The 20,245-nt window shown below is 39.2% G+C and overlaps 1 protein-coding gene across 2 annotated transcripts in view; it reads left to right on the top strand.

Moving 5' to 3' along the window:
- DENND5B (DENN/MADD domain containing 5B) overlaps positions 1–20,245 on the top strand; it is a 267,015-nt gene that overhangs the window by 88,601 nt on the left and 158,169 nt on the right. The window contains exons 1-2 of one of the 2 annotated variants that reach the window (XM_006874750.1): positions 12,535–12,594; positions 16,984–17,093. In XM_006874750.1, the coding sequence (XP_006874812.1) occupies positions 17,091–17,093 (3 nt within the window). In that variant the 5' untranslated portion in view covers positions 12,535–12,594; positions 16,984–17,090. Of the gene's footprint in view, positions 1–12,534; positions 12,595–16,983; positions 17,094–20,245 lie in introns of those variants that run through there. The other variant, XM_006874749.1, reaches the window with a different exon arrangement.

Below are 20,245 nucleotides of genomic sequence, written 5' to 3'. Positions count from 1 at the left end.
CTCATATGCATGTGAAAGCTGGACAGTGAATAAGGAAGACTATAAAAGAATTGATGCTTTTGAGTTATGGTGTTGGAGGAGAATATTGAAAATACCATGGGCTACCAAAAGAACAAACAGATCGGTGTTTGAAGAAGTGCAGCCAGAGTCCTCCTTGGAGGTCAGGGTGGCCAAACTTTGTCGCATACTTTGGACATATTGTCAGGAGGGACCATTCGCTGGAGAAGAATATAATATTTGGTAAGGTGGAGGGTCAGAGAAAAAGAGGACCGCCCCTAGTAAGATGAATTGGCAGATTGGCAGCATCAGTGGGCTCAAGCGTGGCAATTAATTGTGAAGTTGGCCCAGGACCGGGTGGTGTTTCTTTTATTGTGCATAAGGTTGCTATGAGTCGATACCGACTTGATAGCACTTAACAGCAACGATACTATCTTTATAAAACTGATGCCTGAATTTCTAACTCATCTTTTTAAATTTATTTTTGTATATCCAAATAGTTACTACAGTGCAGTGAATTATTTAATATGGGTCTTCTAGCCCTAGTTTTTGTAACTGCTACCAAATGACTAGTAGAACCAGGGAGATTATGTGTATTTCCTTTTTTCTTTATGGGTTTAAATAAGAAAAGGCAAGGGAAGATGCTGATGGGATTATATGGTCCAGTTGTGAGTGACTGTAAACAGGGTTAATTGTGATTGTAAAAACTTGAAACTGAAGAGGGAAATCTCACTACAATCAAGAAAGAAGAGCCAGGAGTTGAGCATATCCTTTTGACCCCAAGACCGCTGTACCTTGAACCTCCTTGATCCAGGGATAGAAAGCTGTCATACCAGAGAAGTGGTAGAGAAGCAGTGGAGAAGTGGCAGCAGCAGAACCAAGAGCCAGAGCATGAGACCAAGCAGTAGGCTTCCCAGCCCATGGAGCAAGCAAAGCTGAGTGCCTTTGGGAAGGAGACTTGCTTGCGATGTGGGGTGCCTCAAGGCATTTAATCAGGAGAGCTAAGTTTGCTGACCAATGAGCTAGAGTTGAGCATCTTCAGGCTGAGGTGGAGTGGCATGCCCTCTGGGCATTTGTCAGCAGCACTAAAAGGACTTTGTAGCATTTGTCTACAAAAGGCAGAGAGAGGCATTCCTTCAGTCATGGTTGGGAAGAGGCTGTCCTGACCAAAGAACTGTGTCCTGAACAATTCTGGTACTGAATTGTAGCCTGTTAACTTTCCTAATTAATTCTATAATCATGTGTATGGGCTGTGAATTTTGTGTGCCCATTGCCTAGCAGAGAAGGAGGGACTGTCTAAGAGGGACAGTTGGTGTCAGAAATGATAAGGAAGTTGGAAGGTAGAGATATATCTGACCTCTGACTCATAGGAATTGTCCTTGGGCTAATGTAGAGTTTGATTCTCCTAACATTTTATGAAGTCAGATAATGCTCCCATGCTGTTGTTACACTTAAATATTTCATTAGGATATCTAATAGACATCTCAGACTTAATATGCCCCAAACTGAATTCTTTATTCCATCCCCCCACTGTACCCCAGTATATTTCTTCTCTTTCACCATGGTTCTTAGTCTCAGTAAATAGTTAAGTTCGACCTCCAGCTGCCCTGACTAAAAACAGGTCTGTCATCATTTCTGTACCAGATTATTGCAGAAGTCTTTCACGGGTGTTCTGTTTTCATTTTTGCTCATTACCGTCTATTCTGTTAGCTGCCAGAATGATCCTTTTAACACAAAGGTGCATAAAGTAATTTCTCTGCAGAAAGTTGCAATTTCTTCTCATAAAGTTGTTAAGTGCCATGGAGTTGGTTCCAATTTATAGCAAAGGCAATATACAACAAGAGGGATGTTGGCAGAGGAAAGATAAAGTTAACAGAAGACACAGGAAGGAATGTAAGAGTCAAAGTGAATCGAGGTAAATAACTTAACTGTTGTTACATGGAGGGGATTGCAATCACTGAGGTGAAACTAAGTGTATGATTTGTTAGATGTGGCACTGATGAATGACTCTGTAAACCTTCACTCATTTCACAGTAAAAAGTTAAAAAAAAAAACACAAGACCTTATGGGAACCCACTTCTGATCACCCTATTATGGATGCTACTGGAACTTCTGTCAGAGACAGCAACAGCAGAGCAGGAGGAAACAAGTAGGAGAGAGTGAAGTGTACCCTGCCCCACCTCCAGTTTTACCCACCTGAGCAGTCATTCAGTGACGCATACAAGTATACTAGCCTAGCTGGTTCACAACTGTCACAAGTTCACATACACCTCAGGAATTCTATACTAGCTGTTTCCCCTGGCTAAAGTGCTCTCTTCTAATATAAGCACATCTATAGAGTTAAAAGGTTAGATGGAAACCAAATAATTTGGGTTTGAGTTTTCTGTTTTTTTTTACCTTGGGCAAGTTATTTTTCCTTTCTGTGTCTCAGTTTCTACATTTGTAAAATGAGGATAATGAGACGTATTTCATAGAGTTATTTTGTTTGTTTGTTTTTTAAAGGTTTTTATTGTGGATTGAGTGAAAGTTTACAAGGCACATCATCAGTTTCACATTCAACAAATCATACACCTTGTTTCATTACAATGATTATAATCCCCTCCATGTACCATCAATTAACAGTATTTCTCTTTATCCACTTTAGCTTTAAAAAAAAAAAAAAAATACACGCAAAAAACAACCCTCAGGCATATATAATAATTTACATCTCCAAAGAATGTTCTGTAAGTCTGCCTCCTGGCAACCAGCTCCTAGTCCCTTTCTTCTCATGAATCTAGAGTCCTCAGCCGCTCCCCATCTCCATGCCCCCATCTCTGCCTCTGATTCTGGCTTTGCTGCTTCTCTGGATAAGGTCCTGCATTCCACTTGTGCTCTTCTCCCATGATGGTCCTTGGGTCCTCTGTTTCCAGACTGTAAGATTAACCACTCCTCTGTTTTTGTTACAAAACTTTACCTTTACAATTGTGACAGTCACAATTAGTCATGATAACAATTAATTTACTATTGAATCATATGAATCTTATCCCCATCTATTTTCACCAAACCCATCGATGAAATCTATTCAATGGGGACTCTTTCTTTCCCCCCATATTCTTAAATTAAACTCCCTCTTGAAACCTTGTAAGTCAGTCACTTCATGCCTTTATCACCCTCTCATTTTAGGTAGCCTGTGTCTTAAGTTGCCCATCCCTATCTACCCTGTGTACAGAGAGGATAGCATTGATTCTTCATGTGAAGACTCCTTCCCTCTCTATTGGTGTTGAGAGTTATTACCTCCATGAGTATATGTCAGGTTCATCAAATTGTAGCAATTTACCCTTGTTTCCTTGATCCAAAAATACATATTTTTTGTAATCTTCCTCTATTTGAATTCTGATTATCAAACCATGGAGGCTAGGTGAAATGGATACTGTCTGAAAGTTTGGGTGTTCTTGTGCATCTCCCCTCACTTCTTATCAGCTGAATGTTTCACTCTTGGCTCTAGACCTTTGTGGCTATGTCTTTGTCCATGGGCTCAAGTGTCCTCATGTCTCACTACACTTTGGACCAACCAGCCCTTCCGTTTCTCTCTCTCATCTCCAGGTCATAGGGAGTCCATGGACCATGGTTGAATTCGGCCCTTTTCTCTTCCACTCACCAGAAGACCAGTGTGGTCACCAGCAAGCTTACTGCTCATGTGTTCCCTTTGAGTTTCAGTCTTAGAGGGGAGTTTGTCCTGAAGGAACTTGATTGCTTGCATTAATGGCTTCCTGGCAAACAGCTTGCTTATTCTTGTCGTAGCCAGTCATGCGGACATTTTTGGATTTTTTCCTGATGTTCTTTCTTTGAAAATGTATCTTCTGTCACTGTTGCTGTTCCAGGCTGGTCTTCTTGTCCTTTCTAGTGGGAATGCCCCACCTCATAAGGTTCTAGATGGGACTCAGGATTCCACCTAAGATACTCTGCGAAGGCTTTGCAAGAGGCCTATTTCACTGGGCAAGTTCTAGAATCCCTTTTAGGTATTCCATTCTGTTATAGGCTGAAGATGGGCCTATAACAAGTTTTCTCTGATCATGTTTGCCAACATTCCTTTCTATCCCACTCAAGTGTCTATTTTACAATAGTAGACAAGGGAAACCAATATTCATAAGACAGTCAAGCATTTCAGTATTATTTCTCCTCTTCAAGCTATACCTAGATCCCTGTATCCCAGAGCCCTGTTGTTCCAAGGTTGAGCATGCATCACTATTTACCTATGTCCCACTTAGGCCGTACAAACCTGTCTCAGTGTTCCCCTATCTATCTTGTTCTTCCGCCTCCTCCCCCTTCTTGTATTGCCCTCCCCAACACCCTAACTAAATCCCCCACTCCAACCCCACTGTTGTGGTTTACCTTATATTCCATTAACTCTTACCTCCATTTAAGACACTCTAAAAAAGATAAAACCAAATATTACAACAAAATGTGCAAAAATCTGGAGTCAGAAAACCTAAAAGGAAGAACAGGCTCAGCATTTCTCAAGCTGGGGGAACTGAAGAAAAAATTCAAGCCTAGACTTTCGTTATTGAAAGATTCTCTTGGCAAATTATTGAATGATGCAGAAAGCATAAAGAGAAGATGGAAGGAATACAAAGAGTCACTGTACCAAAAGGAAATGGTTAATGTTCAACCTTTTCAAGAGGTTTCATATGATCAAGAGCCAATGGTACTGAAGGAGGAAGTAAGTCCAAGGTGCATTGAAGGAATTGGCAAAGAACAAAGCACCAGGAATTGATGGAATAAAAATTGAAATCTTTCAAGAGAGTGGGGAGGCATAGGAGGCACTCACTCATCTCGGCCAAGAAATTTGAAAAACAACTATCTGGCCGACTGATTGGAAGAAATCCATATTTGTGCCCATTCCAAAGAGAGATGACCCAACGGAATGCAGAAATCATCAGACAGTCTCTTTGATTATCCCATGTGAGTAAAGTTTTGCTAAAGGTAATACAGAAACGGCTACAATCATACATTGACAGAGAACTTCCAGAGGTTCAAGCTTGATTCAGAAGAGGCTGTGGAACAAGTGATATCCTTGCTGATGTCCGATGGATTTTGGCTGAAAACAGAGAATATCAGAAAGATGTTTACCTATGCTTTATTGACTATGCAAAGGATTTCAGTTGTGTGGATCATGACAAGCTATGGACAACATTGTGAAGTATGAGTATTCCTGAACACTTAATTGTGGTCATGAGGAATCTGGACCAAGAGGCAGTTGTTCGAACAAAATATAGGAACACTGAATGGTTTCAAATTAAGAAAGGTATACAACAAGGTTATATTATTTCACTATACTTATTCAACCTGTATGGCTGAGCAAATAATCCGAGAATCTGGGTTCTGTGAAGAAAAATGTGGCATCAGGATTGGAGGAAGACTAACAGCCTGTGGTATGTGGATGATGCAACCTTGCTTGCTGAAAGTGAAGAGGACTTAAAACATTTACTGATGAAGATCAAAGAGCACAGCCTTCGGTATGGATTACATCAGAAAACAAAAATCCTCACCACTGGACCAATAAACAACATTCTTATCAATGCAGAAAAGATTGACATTGTCAAGGACTTCATTCTACTTGGATCAACTATCAACACTCATGGAAGCAGCAGTCAAGAAATCAAACGATGTATTGCATTAGACAAATCTGCTGCACAAGACCTTTTGAAAGTGTTGAAGAGCAAAGATGTCATCTTGAGGAATAAGGTGTCCTGATCCATGCCATGGTATTTTCAGTAACCTCGTATGCATGCGAAAGCTGGACGGTGAATAAGGAAGACCATAGAAGAATTGATAGTTTTGAGTTATGGTGTTGGAGGAGAATATTGAAAGTTCCGTGGGCTGCCTAAAGAACAAACAGATCGGTGTTGGAAGAAGTGCAGCCAGAGTGCTCCTTGGAGGCCTAGAGGACTAAACTTTGTCTCTCATATTTCGGACATATTGTTAGGAGGGACCAGTCATGTTTGGTAAGGTGGAGCCTCAGAGAAAAAGAGGAAGACCCCAACGGGATGGATTGGCCAAGTGGCAGCATCGATGGACTCAAGTGTGGCAACAGTAATCAGGTTGGTCCAGGATTGGGCAGTGTTTCATTCTGCTGTGCAGAGGGTCGCTATGAGTCAGTACTGACTTGATGGTACTTAACAAAGAAAACATTTTATCCTGTAATCTACCTGACCTTCCCACCACTTGAATCTCTGTTCCTCTGTGTTTACCTTCTTTCACATTCTAATTGTTTCGATCATAGACATCCCAGATCCTCTGTTCTTATCATTTTATTCTGTTCTTGACTCTTCCATTTGTCTAGTTCAGGATGATGCTGCCACATACTTTGTTTTCTATTCTTGGTTCTCAGTCCACAGAACTTCCTTTAGGATGTTTTTCATAGCAGGGTTGGTTTTGGCACAATCCCTTAGCTTCTGTTTATTCTGGAATGTTTTGATTACACTATCGTATTTGATTGACAGCTTTGTTTTGACAGTTTTTTTTTTTTTTTCCTTTCAGGGTTTTATATATGTCTCTATTTCCTTCTTGCCTGCATGGTTCCTGTTGAGAGAGCCAAGCTTAATTTGATTTACTTGCGTTTGTATGTTACACTTCTCTTTTCCCTAGCTGCTTTCAGGATTCTGTCCTTATCTTTGATTTTGGAGAGCTTGATTATTGTATGTCTTGGGAATTGTCTTTTAATGTCTATACTTTCTGGAGTTTGTTGAGCTTCTTGAATGCTTATCTCTTCACTTTTCAGGATGTTAGGAAAATTTTCTTCCAGAAGCTCTTCAGCGATCTCCTCTGTGAACTCGTGTGATTCTTCCTGTTCCAGAATGCCAATAATTCTTAAGTCATTTCTCTTCATGTTGCCCAACATGAATCTTAGGCCTTTTTCAGATTTTTTTTATCCTTTTTTGTGTTTGCCCTGTATCTTAATAGTGTTGAGAGATTTATCTTGTAGCTCACTAGTTCTGGCTTCTAACTTTTTGAATCTACTCCTTTCCCCTTGCATTGTATTTTCAACTGTTTCTGATATTCTATTATTAATGGTTTAGACCTCGTTCTGTAGGTTTTGAATTGTTTCCAATGCTGTGTGTATTGTATTTGTTGATTGTTTCTGTAGTGCTTTCCTGACTTCTTCCTTATTTTTCTCAACTGCATTGTTTAGTGTTTTGATACATTTTATAATCATTTTTCTGAATTTCTTCTCAGACTTTTCCAAAGCCTGCCCATCTTCCAGCATGGAGTGTAGGTCTACTTCCAGCTCATTTGCCTCAGTCACTTTGTGTCATTTCTGGACATATGCTGTTATGGTCATGTGTTTGTTTTTGAGCATATTCAGGAGTTATCTGTGGCCTTATACTTAGATGGGTGTGTATTTTGGTATTTTTTATGCTTTCTGATTGCCTTCAGGTAGATGTAATCAGGAGATGGGCTTTCCTTCTCACTCTTCTTCCTGAGAAATTTCACAGTGCCATTGTTGGTTGTTGTGATGTAACTCAGGATTTAATTTTCGGTCTATTCCCATTTTAGTCTTCCTGTCCCACTCCACAATCCCCTTTCAGGCCTTTTTTCTAGTTATAAACAGTTCAGGGCCTGCTGTGGCTGTTTGGTTTTAAGTGGGAACTGTCTCTTTAAATTTTGAGGAGCTCTGTGTGCATGTATAGTAGAACACTCTGGGGGTGAGGGTGCGTTATCCACTCACTCTGGCACCCCCTCTATTCAACAGAATGGAGGTGCGCAGACAGCGAGAGACCAATGAACAGATACCAAACAAAAAAGAATGTCCACACCTTTATCTCCATGGTTCTGTCAGGTGTCTGTGGCTGCTCTGAATCTTCCCGCGGTTTGCCTCTCCCAAGTTGGCGGCTCTGGGAGCAGCTGAGCATCTTGAATTAGAAAGCAATGGATTTCTTGCTTGTGCTACAAATTCCCCTAGCTGTAAGCCTTCCAACTTTCTAAATATTCCTTTATATGTGGCTCAGAGTTCTGGCACCATCCCCTGAGCCTACTTGGTCCGGTATTCTGTGTTGTTGCTGATGGAGCTCCTCACTGCATTCCCACCCTCTTCACCATCTTGTTTGTTCTCTCATAGAGTTATTTTGGTAATGAAATAGAACCATCACCTGCTCCATAGTTAGCACTATATATTTTGATGCAGTCTAGTTTATCTATTTTTACTTTTGTTGCTTATGCTTTTGTAGTCATAGCTAAGAACCCATTGTCTAAAGCAAGGTCTTGATGCTTTGTTTTCTTCTAAAAATTATGGGTTTAGTTCTTATACTTAGGTCATTATCTATTTTGAGTCAATTTTCTTTTAAGAAGTGAGTTATGAGTCCAACTTCATTCTTTTGCATGTAGAGATCCAGTTTTCTGCAGACTTTATTTTTTTAAAGCAGTGTTGTTGTTGTTGTTATGTGCCGTGGAGTTGGTTCCGACTCTTAGCCACCCTGTACAGGATTTCCAAGGCTGTAAATCTTTACGGGAGCAGAAAGCCTCATCTTTCTCCCATGGAACAGCTGGTAGTTTTGAACTGCTGACCTTGAGGTTTGCAGCCCGATTCGTAACCAATATGCTACCAGAGCTCCTTTAAAGCAGTGTTAGATTTATAGAAAAGTTGAAAAGATAGTATAGCATTCCCATAGTCTCAATATACAGAGGTATACACACAGTTTCCGGTTAGTAACATCAGTTACAATAATGAAGCATTTTGATACATTATTGTTAACTAAAGTTTATACCTTACTTAGATTTCCTTAGTGTTTTACCTTTTTCTGTTTCAGGATCTAACTCAGGATACCACATTACATTTATTTTGTCATGTGTCCTTAGACTCCTCTTGGGTATAGCAGATTCTCAGTTTTCTCTTGTTTTTAATGTCCTTGACAGTTTTGAAGAGTGTTGTTCAGGTATATTGTAGGATGCCTCTCTAATGGCATTTGAGTGATGTTTCTCTCAGGATTAGGGGAGGAAGATTACCGAGGTCAAGTGCCATTTTCATCACATTTAATTTATGACATCATTTATGACTCTTGATGTTGACCTTGATCAACTGACTGAGATCCCATTTGTCAGGTTTCTTTACTGTAAAATTTGCTTTGAGTGGAACCACTCTATGGCACACCACCCACCAACTTCAAATAAGTTTTTGAAATTTGCATATGGTACGGCTTTCTTCTTGTGATGTAAAGTTCTATGTTGTTGTTAAGTGCCTAGTCAATTCCAACCCCCAGTTTCTATACTGTGCTCTTAGAAGGAAGTATTCAGCTTGAATTCAAGGAGTTGGGCATTTTGCGCCCCCTCCTTTGTTGTTGTTGAGTGCCATCAAGTTGGTTCCAACACACAGTAGGATTTCCAAGGAATGGCTGGTGGGTTTTACCATTGACCTTGCAGTTAGCAGTCCAGTGCTTATCCTACAGTGCCACATCCGGACTCTGAATTGTATGTGTATAGATACTATACCATTATCAAACAATATCATTAATATCACATGTAAATAAAACCTTGCTGAAAATAAAAATAGTTGCAGTAAATCAACAGGGAATTGACAGAAATTAATGCTGGATTGCTGACATCAGATGGATCTTGACTGAAAGTAGAGACTACCAGAAAGATGTGCATTTGTGCTTTATTGATTGTGCAAAGGCATTTGACTCTGGATCATAACAAACTATGGATAACATTGTGAAGAATGGGAATTACGGAGTACTTCATTGTATTCATGCAGAACTTGTACATAGACCAGGAAGAAACCAGTCATTCAAAACAAGGGGATACTATGTGGGTTAAAATCAGGAAAAGTATGTGTCAGGGTTGTATCCTTTCACCATACTTATTAAATGTGTATATTGAGCAAATAATCCAGAAGGACTATATGAAAAACATTGAATCGGGATTGGAGGAAGACTCATTAACCTGCAATATGCAGATAATACAACCTTGTTTGCTGAAAGGGAAGTAGACTGCCAGAAGGACAAACAAATCTGTCTTGGAAGAAGCACAGCTAACACCTTAGAAGTGAGAATGGTAAGACTTTGTGTCACATACTCAGGGCTTGTTATCAGGAGGGACCAGTCCCTGGTAAGGACATCCTGCTTGGTAAAGTGAAGGGGCAGCATGAAAGAGGAAGACCCTCAAGAGGGATTAACTGAAGCAGTAGACTCAAGCATAACAACAATTGCAGAAATGGAACAAGGTCGGGTAGTATTTCATTGTGTTGTACTTAGGAACTGACTTGACTGCATCTAACAACAACAGTAGCAGCTGCACAATTGATTTGTATTCTGTTGCATAGGATGTTAGTTTCTTCTTTTTCATTTATTAATTTATTCAATTATTTATATCAGTATGGACTGATGGATATTTATTTTCCTTTTTAGGTTGTAATCCCGTGCTGCTATATTTTGTTGCTTAAGTTATTTCAGCTCTTTGATTTGGTTCCTGTGTGTATTTGACATAGTCCCATCAGTATGGTAGTTGTGTTGTGTTCTGTTGTGTGTTGTGTTTTAAGCACTTTATTACTGCCATTGGAAGATACTCCAAATGGAGTCGTAGTTGCTTTTATTTGGAGACTAGTTTTGGAAACCACGATGTGAGCCTTGGGTCTGCTCTGTAACTGTTAAGCTAAGCTTGAGTTCTCACTGATGTCTCCAACTCTAACCACATGGATCATTCTGCTCTTCACCCCTGCTTACCTGTAAGAGTCAGAACTCCAGCAGAAAAAAAACCTGACTCCAGCTATCCACCATCTCTTTACTTTGTTTGGTTTTAGTACTCATGTATAGTAGTATCAGAATTGTTACTCCTGACCTACAACAACAGAATCCCAACTGTTAGGAGACAACTTTATCATCTATAGTACAGTGTTTTTTGTGATTTTTTTTTTTTTTTAGTCTTACAGACTGTCCTCGTTTCCAAAATTATTTATCTCAGTATCTTTCTATTCAACCTCTTCATTGAGGTTGTTTCATGTATTTGTACTGCAGTTAGATTTTCTTACTGTAGTCTGTATTCGTTCCTGGAATTCCCTCCTCCTCAACTTCTAAATGAGCTCTGGCCCCACAGTGGTTGTGAGTTGGGCTGCTAACCTCAAGGACAGAAGCTTGAAACTTAACAGCTGTTTCACAGGAGAAAGATAAAGCTTTCTGCTCCCTTAAAGATTTACAGCCATGGAATCCCTATGCAGGGTTGCTTTGAGTGGAACCACTCTATGGCACACCACCCACCAACTTCAAATAAGTTTTTGAAATTTGCATATGGTACAGCTTTCTTCTTGTGATGTAAAGTTCTATGTTGTTGTTAAGTGCCTAGTCAATTCCAACCCATAGTGACCCTGTATAGCGTTTCCAAGAAGTAGCTGGTGAGCTTGAACCACTGACCTTGCAGTTCAAATGACTTTGCAATCTGACTCATTAGCCCATAGCACCATGCCAGGACCCCTGTAGGTTTTGATAAATGTGTGTCATGTATCCTCCAATATAATATCATTCTGAATAGTTTCACAGCCCTGAAACTCATCTGCACAACACCTTTTCATCCCTCTCATCAAACGTTTGGCAACCAAGGATCTTTTATTATCATTCCTATAGTTTTACATTTTTCAGAATGCCATATAATTGGAATCCTACAATGTGTAAAGGAACCCTGGTGGTACAGTAGGTTAAGTAGGCTAAGCATTGGGCTGCTAATTGAAAGGTCAGTGGTTTGAACCCACTAACCACCCCTTAAAAGAAAGGTGAAGTCGTTTACTTCCATAAAGTTTAACAGCCCTGGAAATCCTATGGGGAAGTTCTACTCTGTTCTATAGGGTCTCTCTTTAGGAGTTGGAATCAACTCCATGGCAGTAGGGAAGACAGCGTGTAGACTTTCTGGACTGACTTCTTTAACTTAGCAATTTGCATTTAAGGTCTCCATATCATTTTATGACGTGATAGTTCATTTCTTACTACTGGTGAATAATACTCCATTGTATAGATATATTACAGTGTGTTTATTCATTCACCTATTGAAGGACATCTTGGTTGTTTCCAATTTGGGGTGATTATAAACATCCATGTACCATTTTGCATCCCTACCAACAGTGAATGAGAGTTCTTCTTCCACATCCTTTCCAATATTTGGTATAGTCAAGATTTTTGGATTTTAGCCATTTTAATAAGTGTGCATGGTTGGGATAGCATTTTAGAAATTGATAATTTAATCTCACTCTCACAGTTTATTATATCTAACTATAGAAATACTAGTTTACTCCTCCTAGTCCTCTTAATAGTAAGAAATGACATGTGTGCTTTTTCTTATATAAATAACTTATTTTTAAATAACATTTAACTTATTACACTAAAGTAAAATTACATATTCTTTGCTTTCTTATTACTAATAGTTTATAATCTACATTCCATTGATGTTAATGTCTCATCTTTAATTGCTTTTAATTTTTTACTGTCATTTTTCATTCTTCAAGGTCATTTTTTGTTTATTTGCTTTCATTTTTTGTTCATAAAGCTTTTTTGTTTCTGTTACATTATGTAGTTTTGTACCAATGGCTAGAAGCAGATCGTCATGGCAAGAGCCAAGATGCTGCAAATACGACTTCAGGTAAAAAAAAAAAAAAAAAAAAGGTGCTAGAAATCATTATTTAATTCACTCTAAGCCCACTGTGAATGTTTCTTTATTCCATTTTGCTGGGACAAACTTACAGGTATTATTTTGTATTTCTGTTGTTTGATTTACATACTCGTTTTTATGAAGACTTCACTTACTTCCAGCCTTGAAAATAGAGTTCTCTAGTTTTTAAGCTCTCTTGGCAGATATGTCCTACTTTCTTAGGAAGAAAGGTTTCATTGTAGTTTAAATCTTGTTGTTGTTAAGTGTCGTTGAGTCAGTTCTGACTCATAGTGGCCACATATAGGGTTTCTGAAGCTTTAAAATCGTAGCAGGAGCAGAAAGCCTCATCTTTCTCCCACGAAGCAGCTGGTGGCATCAAACCACAGACCTTGTGATTCGCAGTCCAGTGCTTATCATAGGAAAAAGTTATTTGGAAATATTACTTAGAAATAAGTCCCTATATGTAGTTTTAACAAGGAATATTAATACTTGGACAAATTGTTATCATTTTCATTTCAGGTTGATGTTTAAAGGATGGATTTTAACTTGATTAAAGACTCTCAAGTATAATTTCCATTTCCTGGTAATCTAGATTCTTAGACCTACTCGTCTCTCCAGTCTTAGCAGTGAGGGCAGTGGTGGTTCAGTGGTAGAGTTCATGCCCCTTCTGAGGGAGACACAGGTTCCATTCCTGGCCAGTGTACCTCAATGCAGCTACCACCTACATGCCACTTTGGCTTCTGTGCTGCTGAGATATGCTGAACATGTTTCTAGGAACTTCCAGAGTAACTCAGTGTATTACTGAAAATCAGCCATTGAAACCCTATGGGAGGGGGGAAAAAAACCTGTGGATTACAATGATCTGATCCTGTTATACATGAACCAACTCGATAGCAGCTAACAGCAACAGCTTTAGCAATAAATTCTAAGAGGTTTATAAAACATGAATTCAGAATGAGAAGAGTAGGCTCTTTCCCCTTCACCTATCCCCAAAAGAGAATCTCCAGGATTGTCTTTCTTGGCTAATACTAGTAGGAATGATTGCATCCTCTCATTTTCAAACCCTGAGTGGTAACATCAGGATTTCTGAATAATTGGTTCTTTCCTTAATTTCCTTAAAGATAATATTTGCCAAGACAGCTATATACGTCTATATAGCAGTGATCTTTCATATTGCCTCCCTTTTCTCTGGCAGTTTAATCACGAGTGGTGGTGGTGGTGGTGGTGGTGGTGGTGGTGGTGGTGGTGGTTGTAGTGAGGTTTTAATTTTATTAGATTGTGTTATCACTTTGGCGGGTTTTGTTTTGCTTTTGGTGAAATTCTTTCTAGAGATGGTTTTCCTTCTCTTTCTTCTGGCTTATTCACCTGCTTCAAGAGGGTGTGGGATTCTTAAGGTAATCGAACAATTACATTGTAAACGACACTTTCATGCCTTTACTGATTTATCTTTTGTCCTGTTAATAATTTTATTTATTAATGAAGGTAATGTTACTATTGAAACCATTCACTGGCAGGAATTCATGAAAGGTAAGTGTTACAAGGAGTCATGTCCTGGGTCATGTGCTGTTCTTCTGCTCCTGCAGTGTTTCTTCATTTGTTTACATTTCCGGATGATAAAAACTGGCATTTTTGGTATGTGAGGATGGGTGAAGGAGAGGGTTTCTTAATGGCTATATAAACGGTGCCTCAAAAAGTGTGTGGAAAAATTCCATTATCTTTTTGATTAAATGTTTCCACTCTTTTAGCATAATCATTACAAATTAAGCTGCTAATCTCACGGTCAGCAGTTTGAAACTACCAACTGTTTCATGGGAGGAAGATGAGGTTTTCTGTTCCCATAAAGATTTACAGCCTCAGAAACCCTGTACAGGGTCGCTATGAGTCAGAACTGACTCCACGGCACATAACAACAACAAACACACTTTTTGAAGCTCCCTCCATATATTATCTGAGGTTATATAAACGAAGTCCTGGTGTGGCGCTGTTGGCTAATGCGTCAGACTACAAAGTCGTTTGAACTGCAAGGTCGGTGGTTCAAGCTCACCAGCTGACTCCTTGGAAACCCTATACAGAGTTGCTATGGGTCAGAATCAACTGGATGGCGCTTAACAACACTATAAATACTATAGTCAAGAGCATAGAACTCTGGAACCATTTTTGTTATTTTATTCCTCTCTTACTTGAAGTGAGATATAATTTTATTTTTTTAAATCTAGAAGCAAATATTCAAAAATTCTTAGTGTTCATATAAAAATCTAGTATCCATATAAAAATCTACTATCCATTTATGGACCTCATTTACCCTGTCAGTTTGTCCATTTGAATTGTTTTTTTTAAGCTTTCATTGTGAATTGAGTCATCGTGTACTTGGGAAAACATCGGTTTTACACTCATCCTATCCTATTTTGCTTCTTTGCAATAATTACAATCCCCTCCATGATCCATGCATCATCATTTAACAATATTTGCTTCTATTTCCTCTGGGGTTTTTGTTGTTGTTGTTGTTGTTGTGTTTGATGTACACAAAGACACTCAGGAACTTATAATCATTTAAACAACCAAAGGGCACATTCTGCAAGCCAGTCTCCTGGCTGCCAGCATACAGCCTTTCTCTTTCCATGAGTGTAGAGTCCTCAGCAGCTTTAGCTCTCCATGCCATCACCTCTGCCTCCAGCTCTGGTGTCACTGCTTCTCTGGTTAGGGCCCCACATTCCACTCAATCTCCATTGACTTTTAATGTTTGCATAACCTCAGAATATAGTGATACACCTCTGATACACTTTCCTTACGGATTCTTTTGCAGTTTCTCTTTTAGAGACAAAAGCTGTTGATTCTATCTTATATAATGGCAGAAAGATAAAGAGATGAAGGATGAAGTACTTGCCCAAACAGGGATTCCAAAGAATAATGATCATTGTCCAAGGGATAACAGTTTAGTTGTCTCAGCACATATATTTAAATTATGTGCCCTTATTTAGAAAAACTCCTGTGATTTTTTTCTTATTGCAGTCTTCAGCAAGATTTTAGAGTGTGAAGATTTTTCTCTTCCTGTGATCTGTTAGGTTTTGCACTCAGAGGTGTTTTAGTATCTATCTTTTCCAATTTTTGCCCAGAATGGGAAACTGAGTCTAACTAGATGTCAACATGTGACTCGGAAATCATATTGCTTTATGATATCTTTACTTATACAGACACTCATCCATTCCATATGCTTAGTGTTTTCCCTTAAACCACATTATTGTTGTTGTTAAGAGCCATCAAGTCAGTTCTGACTCACAGTGACCCTGTATAAAGTTTCCGAGGAGTTACTGGTGGGTTTGAATCGTTGATCTTGTGGTTAGCAGTCCAGTGCTTATCCTGCAGTGCCACACCAAAACACTAGATACGTGGAACACAGGAGACAGGATGAAATTGCTCCAAAGTCTTCTGATTTCATCATCTTAACTTTTTGACATTAGGAATTCAAGATCCATACATATTAAAGTATTTTATGAAATTAGGTACTTGGGAATAGCCTTGCTTATGGGAGTTAAATTAAGGTCAAGTATATAGAGAGAATTTAGATGAGAACTACTATTCAGTTTTCTTATATATAGTAATCAAAATATAGTCTATTTTTATTTTTCCAGAATTGTGACAGGTGATGAATTTGTCTTACAATAATAGCTCATTTCTTTTGAAAAGTTAGTGTGTATTTAATGTGTTCTGATGTGACACTGTGGAATAAGCATTGGACCATGAGCCACAAGGTCGGCAGTTCAAACCCACTAGACATTCCACGGAAACTCTATGCAGGATCGGTATGAGCCAGAATGGACTCAATCGCATTTAACAACATCATTTTGTGAGACCAGGCAGCTCAGCAGTGCTGTTTCTAATCCCCTTACGAAAGAAAGCCTGGAGATGTAATCTCATTAATCATAGATTCTTGTGGAAACTCAAGCCAAGCTGCATCATTTTAGCACTGCAGCATCAGGCCTACTTGTGTATAAAGATCCAGGATCCTGTGAAGGAAGATGAGCTTAAGGTATCTCAAGATGAATTAAATGTTTCCATGCAGGGCTTTAAAAAAAAAAAAAATCACTACGTATTTAAGTGAGGACAGTAATTAGGTGCAGCAGCAAGGATTATTTTGGCATATCTTGATTTTTATATCAGTTGTCTAGCCAGGATCTTAAAATTCGTATTCTAATGTTTTAGATGCAGATCTCTTGTTAATGGTTTTTTCATTTGTCCATTAGGAATTTTAAAACTCAGATTGTTAAAGATAGAAATGGAATCATGTTTCAACATTATTAGTCAATATAACTATAAAATAAAAATATAACATGTCTTTGAAAATTTTTAGGTATTTAAATAATTGCTAATTTTTTGTTATAGGTGAAAATTTTGACCAGAGTCCTCTGAGAAGAACATTTAAATCCAAAGTTCTGGCCCACTATCCTCAGAATATAGAATGGAATCCTTTTGATCAAGATGCTGTGAACATGGTAGGTGTTTTTCTTTTCCTCTCCCATCTCTTTCAGTTTACTTTTATTGTATTTAGACAGTGATACTGACAGTATTTTGAGTGCCTTGTTAAGTAAGTGCTGTCAAGTCAGTTATGACTCATAGCAACTCTGTAAGGGTTTCCAAGGAGAAGCTGGTGAGTTTGAACATATTATCTAATTTAGTCCTTTACACAACTATATAAGATACTATTATCCTCACTTTACAGATGTGAAAAGTGAAGCACAGAGAGTTACCTCTTTGGTGGTTTTCTTTCTGGAGATCGTTTTTCATCTCTTCCTTCTGGTTGTTTACTGTGCCTTAAGAGGGTGTGATGGTCTTTAGTTAACAAAACATTATGTTGAAAATAACAGTGAGTTAAGGAGCTCTGGTAGCGTAGTGGTTACGAATCAGGCTGCTAACCTCAAGGTCGGCAGTTCAAAACTACCAGTGGTTCTGCAGGAGAAAGATGAGGTGTTCTGCTCCCGTAAAGATTTATAGCCTCAGAAACCCTGTGCAGGGTCACTATGAGTCGGAACCAACTCCACGGTACTTAACAACAACAACAACAGCTAACTAGTGTTTATGAGGAGAGGTCTTCAAAAAGTTGGTGGGAAAAAGAATAAAAAGATCATGAAATTTTTGCATGGCCTTTTTAAAGCTGCATACAATGATTCTCAAAGCTCATTGTTTTTCCTACTATTAATCTGTGAGTAGATTTGCTAATTAATACATAGATGCTTCAGTAAAGACTGATTTTGTTTGCATGGAGAAGAGCTGATGGAAGGAGCAGTTACAGTTTTTGTATTTCTAATGTGTAGAATAAGCCTATAATTTGTCACTTTCACAAAGTAAAGATGGAAAAGAAGATTATTGTGGGCTTCTGGTTCTAGTGGTGGCTGAGGCAGAGTCAGGTAGGACAGGCTCTGTGGGGGAGGGACTGAAAACCCAGAGAAACTGCTTTCACGGAGCAGCACCAGAGCTCTGGATATAGCATAAGGTGCAAGGTGTTAGTTCCCTTACACTCCAGTGAAAAAAATCTCGGTATAAAGGAAAATACTATGATTTAGGAATCTCTCTAGACACAGGGCTCACTCTACGGCCACCCTTCCCTGGGCGGAGTTCAGAGGGCAGGGCTATAGCAGACCTGCACAGGGAACTGGGGCTAAAAGACGTGTAGTGACATTTGCAAAAGGAGGTGCGGGGGGGTGGATTATATGTATTTTTTCCTCTTCTTCCCTGTCAAGCCTTCTTTGCTCAGCCCGGATGCCTTCAGGTGGGTGGGTGCTATTGTTGTTAAGTACCGTGGAGTCTATTCCAACTCATAGTGACCCTGCACAGGGTTTCCAAGGCTGTAAATCTTTACAGGAGCAGAACACCTCAGCTTTCTCCCACGGAAATGCTGGTAGTTTTGAACTGCTGACCTTGAGGTTGGCAGCCTGACTTCGTAACCACTACGATACCAGAGCCCCTGGATGGGTGTGTAACACTCCCCCAAAACAGTCCATCATTGAGCCCACAGTTTTCCCATGACACAGACAGAAAGAACCCTATGGGACCTAAGGGCAAATTCTTTGGCAGCTGCTTATGACGTCAGCCTCTGTGTCGCAGCCCTAAAATTAAGTTGTGAGGGACACTTTACTCCAGCATATCCAGCAAGGAAAAAGCAGGCCTATTAGGCCTGACAGACAAACTATATAAAAAATTTGTAAAACCCCAACATAAAAGGACACAACTATCTTGAGACTTAAGCTGTGCACACGCAGATATCTAACTGACCTTCAGAGGCAAAAACAGTAGACAATCTTTCTCCCATTAACTTCTAAATATGTATATACATACCTCTATGGTGGTGAATAGAGGAGGGGCCTGAGCAAGCGATCACCCCCACCCACTGCCACAGGCCTCTATAGTGCCCACATACTGCCTGTGTAGCAAGGCAACTGGACAGTCAGCCACAGTTTTATTTTTGTTTCACTGTGGTGGTTTTTGTCTCTGCTTTTATATTGCTTCTGTCTTTGGTCCTTTTGATCACACACTTTTCCTGGAGGTGGGAGCGTTTTTTCCCTACGTTACCCAAGAAGTGACAGCAATCGTGGCCATATAGCCATTCTACAAGCATTTCCCATAATATTCCACCATTGAGACAAGAGCCAATAACAACTGCTAAGCATTACATGTGAAAAGAGAAGCCTATCTCCTGATCATATCCACCAGGAGACACCCAGTAAACTTAATAACACAGCAACAAACATCAATTTAAGCATTAAAAACTCACGAACTATTGGAAATGACCAATAAAACACAACAAAAGATCTCAAAACATGTCCAAAAACAGAAAAGAGTAACTGAAATGAATGAGCTGGAGACAGACAAACGCTTTTCAGAAGAGGAAGAGTAGCTTTTGGATTTGCCTGAGAAGGAATTCCGAAGAATGATATGGAAACAAATTCAAATGCTCCGAAAAGGGGTGGAGGAAAACAAGGAAGAAGTCAGGAAAGTACTACAAAAGCAATCAAACAAGATCGATACAGCATTGGAAACAATTCAAAACCTGCAGAAAGAGGTCCAGATGATTAATAATGAAATATCAGAAATGGAAAATGCACTGAAAGGGGAAAGGAGCAAAATTCAAGAGATGGAAGCCAGAACCAGCGAGCTGGAAGACAAATCTGTCAATACTGCTAAGATAGAAAAGCAAGCAGAAAAAAGGATTTAAAAAATTTAAAGAGTCTACGGTTCATGCTGTATAACATGAAGAAGAACAACTTAAGAATTATTGGCATTCTGGAACAGGAAGAATCAGAGAAGTCTACAGAGGAGATAGTGGAAGAGCTTCTGGAAGAAAATTCCCCTAACATCTTGAAAGATGAGAAGATAAACATTCAAGAAGCCGAATGTACCCCAGGAAGGATAGACCCCCAAAAGAAAATCACCAAGCAATAATCATCACTCTCTCCAAAATCATAGACAAGGAGAGAATTCTAAAAGTGGCCAGGGAAAAAGAGAAGTGTCAGTTACAAAGGCAAGCAAATCAGATTAAGCTCTGACTTCTCAGCAGAAACTATGCAGGCAAGAAGGCAATGGGGAAACATGTTTGTTGTTGTTCGGTACCAACCCATAGAGACCTTATGTATACACAGCAGAACAAAAC

Source organism: Chrysochloris asiatica, unplaced genomic scaffold, assembly GCF_000296735.1.
Source record: "Chrysochloris asiatica unplaced genomic scaffold, ChrAsi1.0 scaffold00299, whole genome shotgun sequence".
NCBI lineage: Eukaryota > Metazoa > Chordata > Mammalia > Afrosoricida > Chrysochloridae > Chrysochloris > Chrysochloris asiatica.
This window is presented reverse-complemented; position numbering and strand designations above follow the sequence as displayed.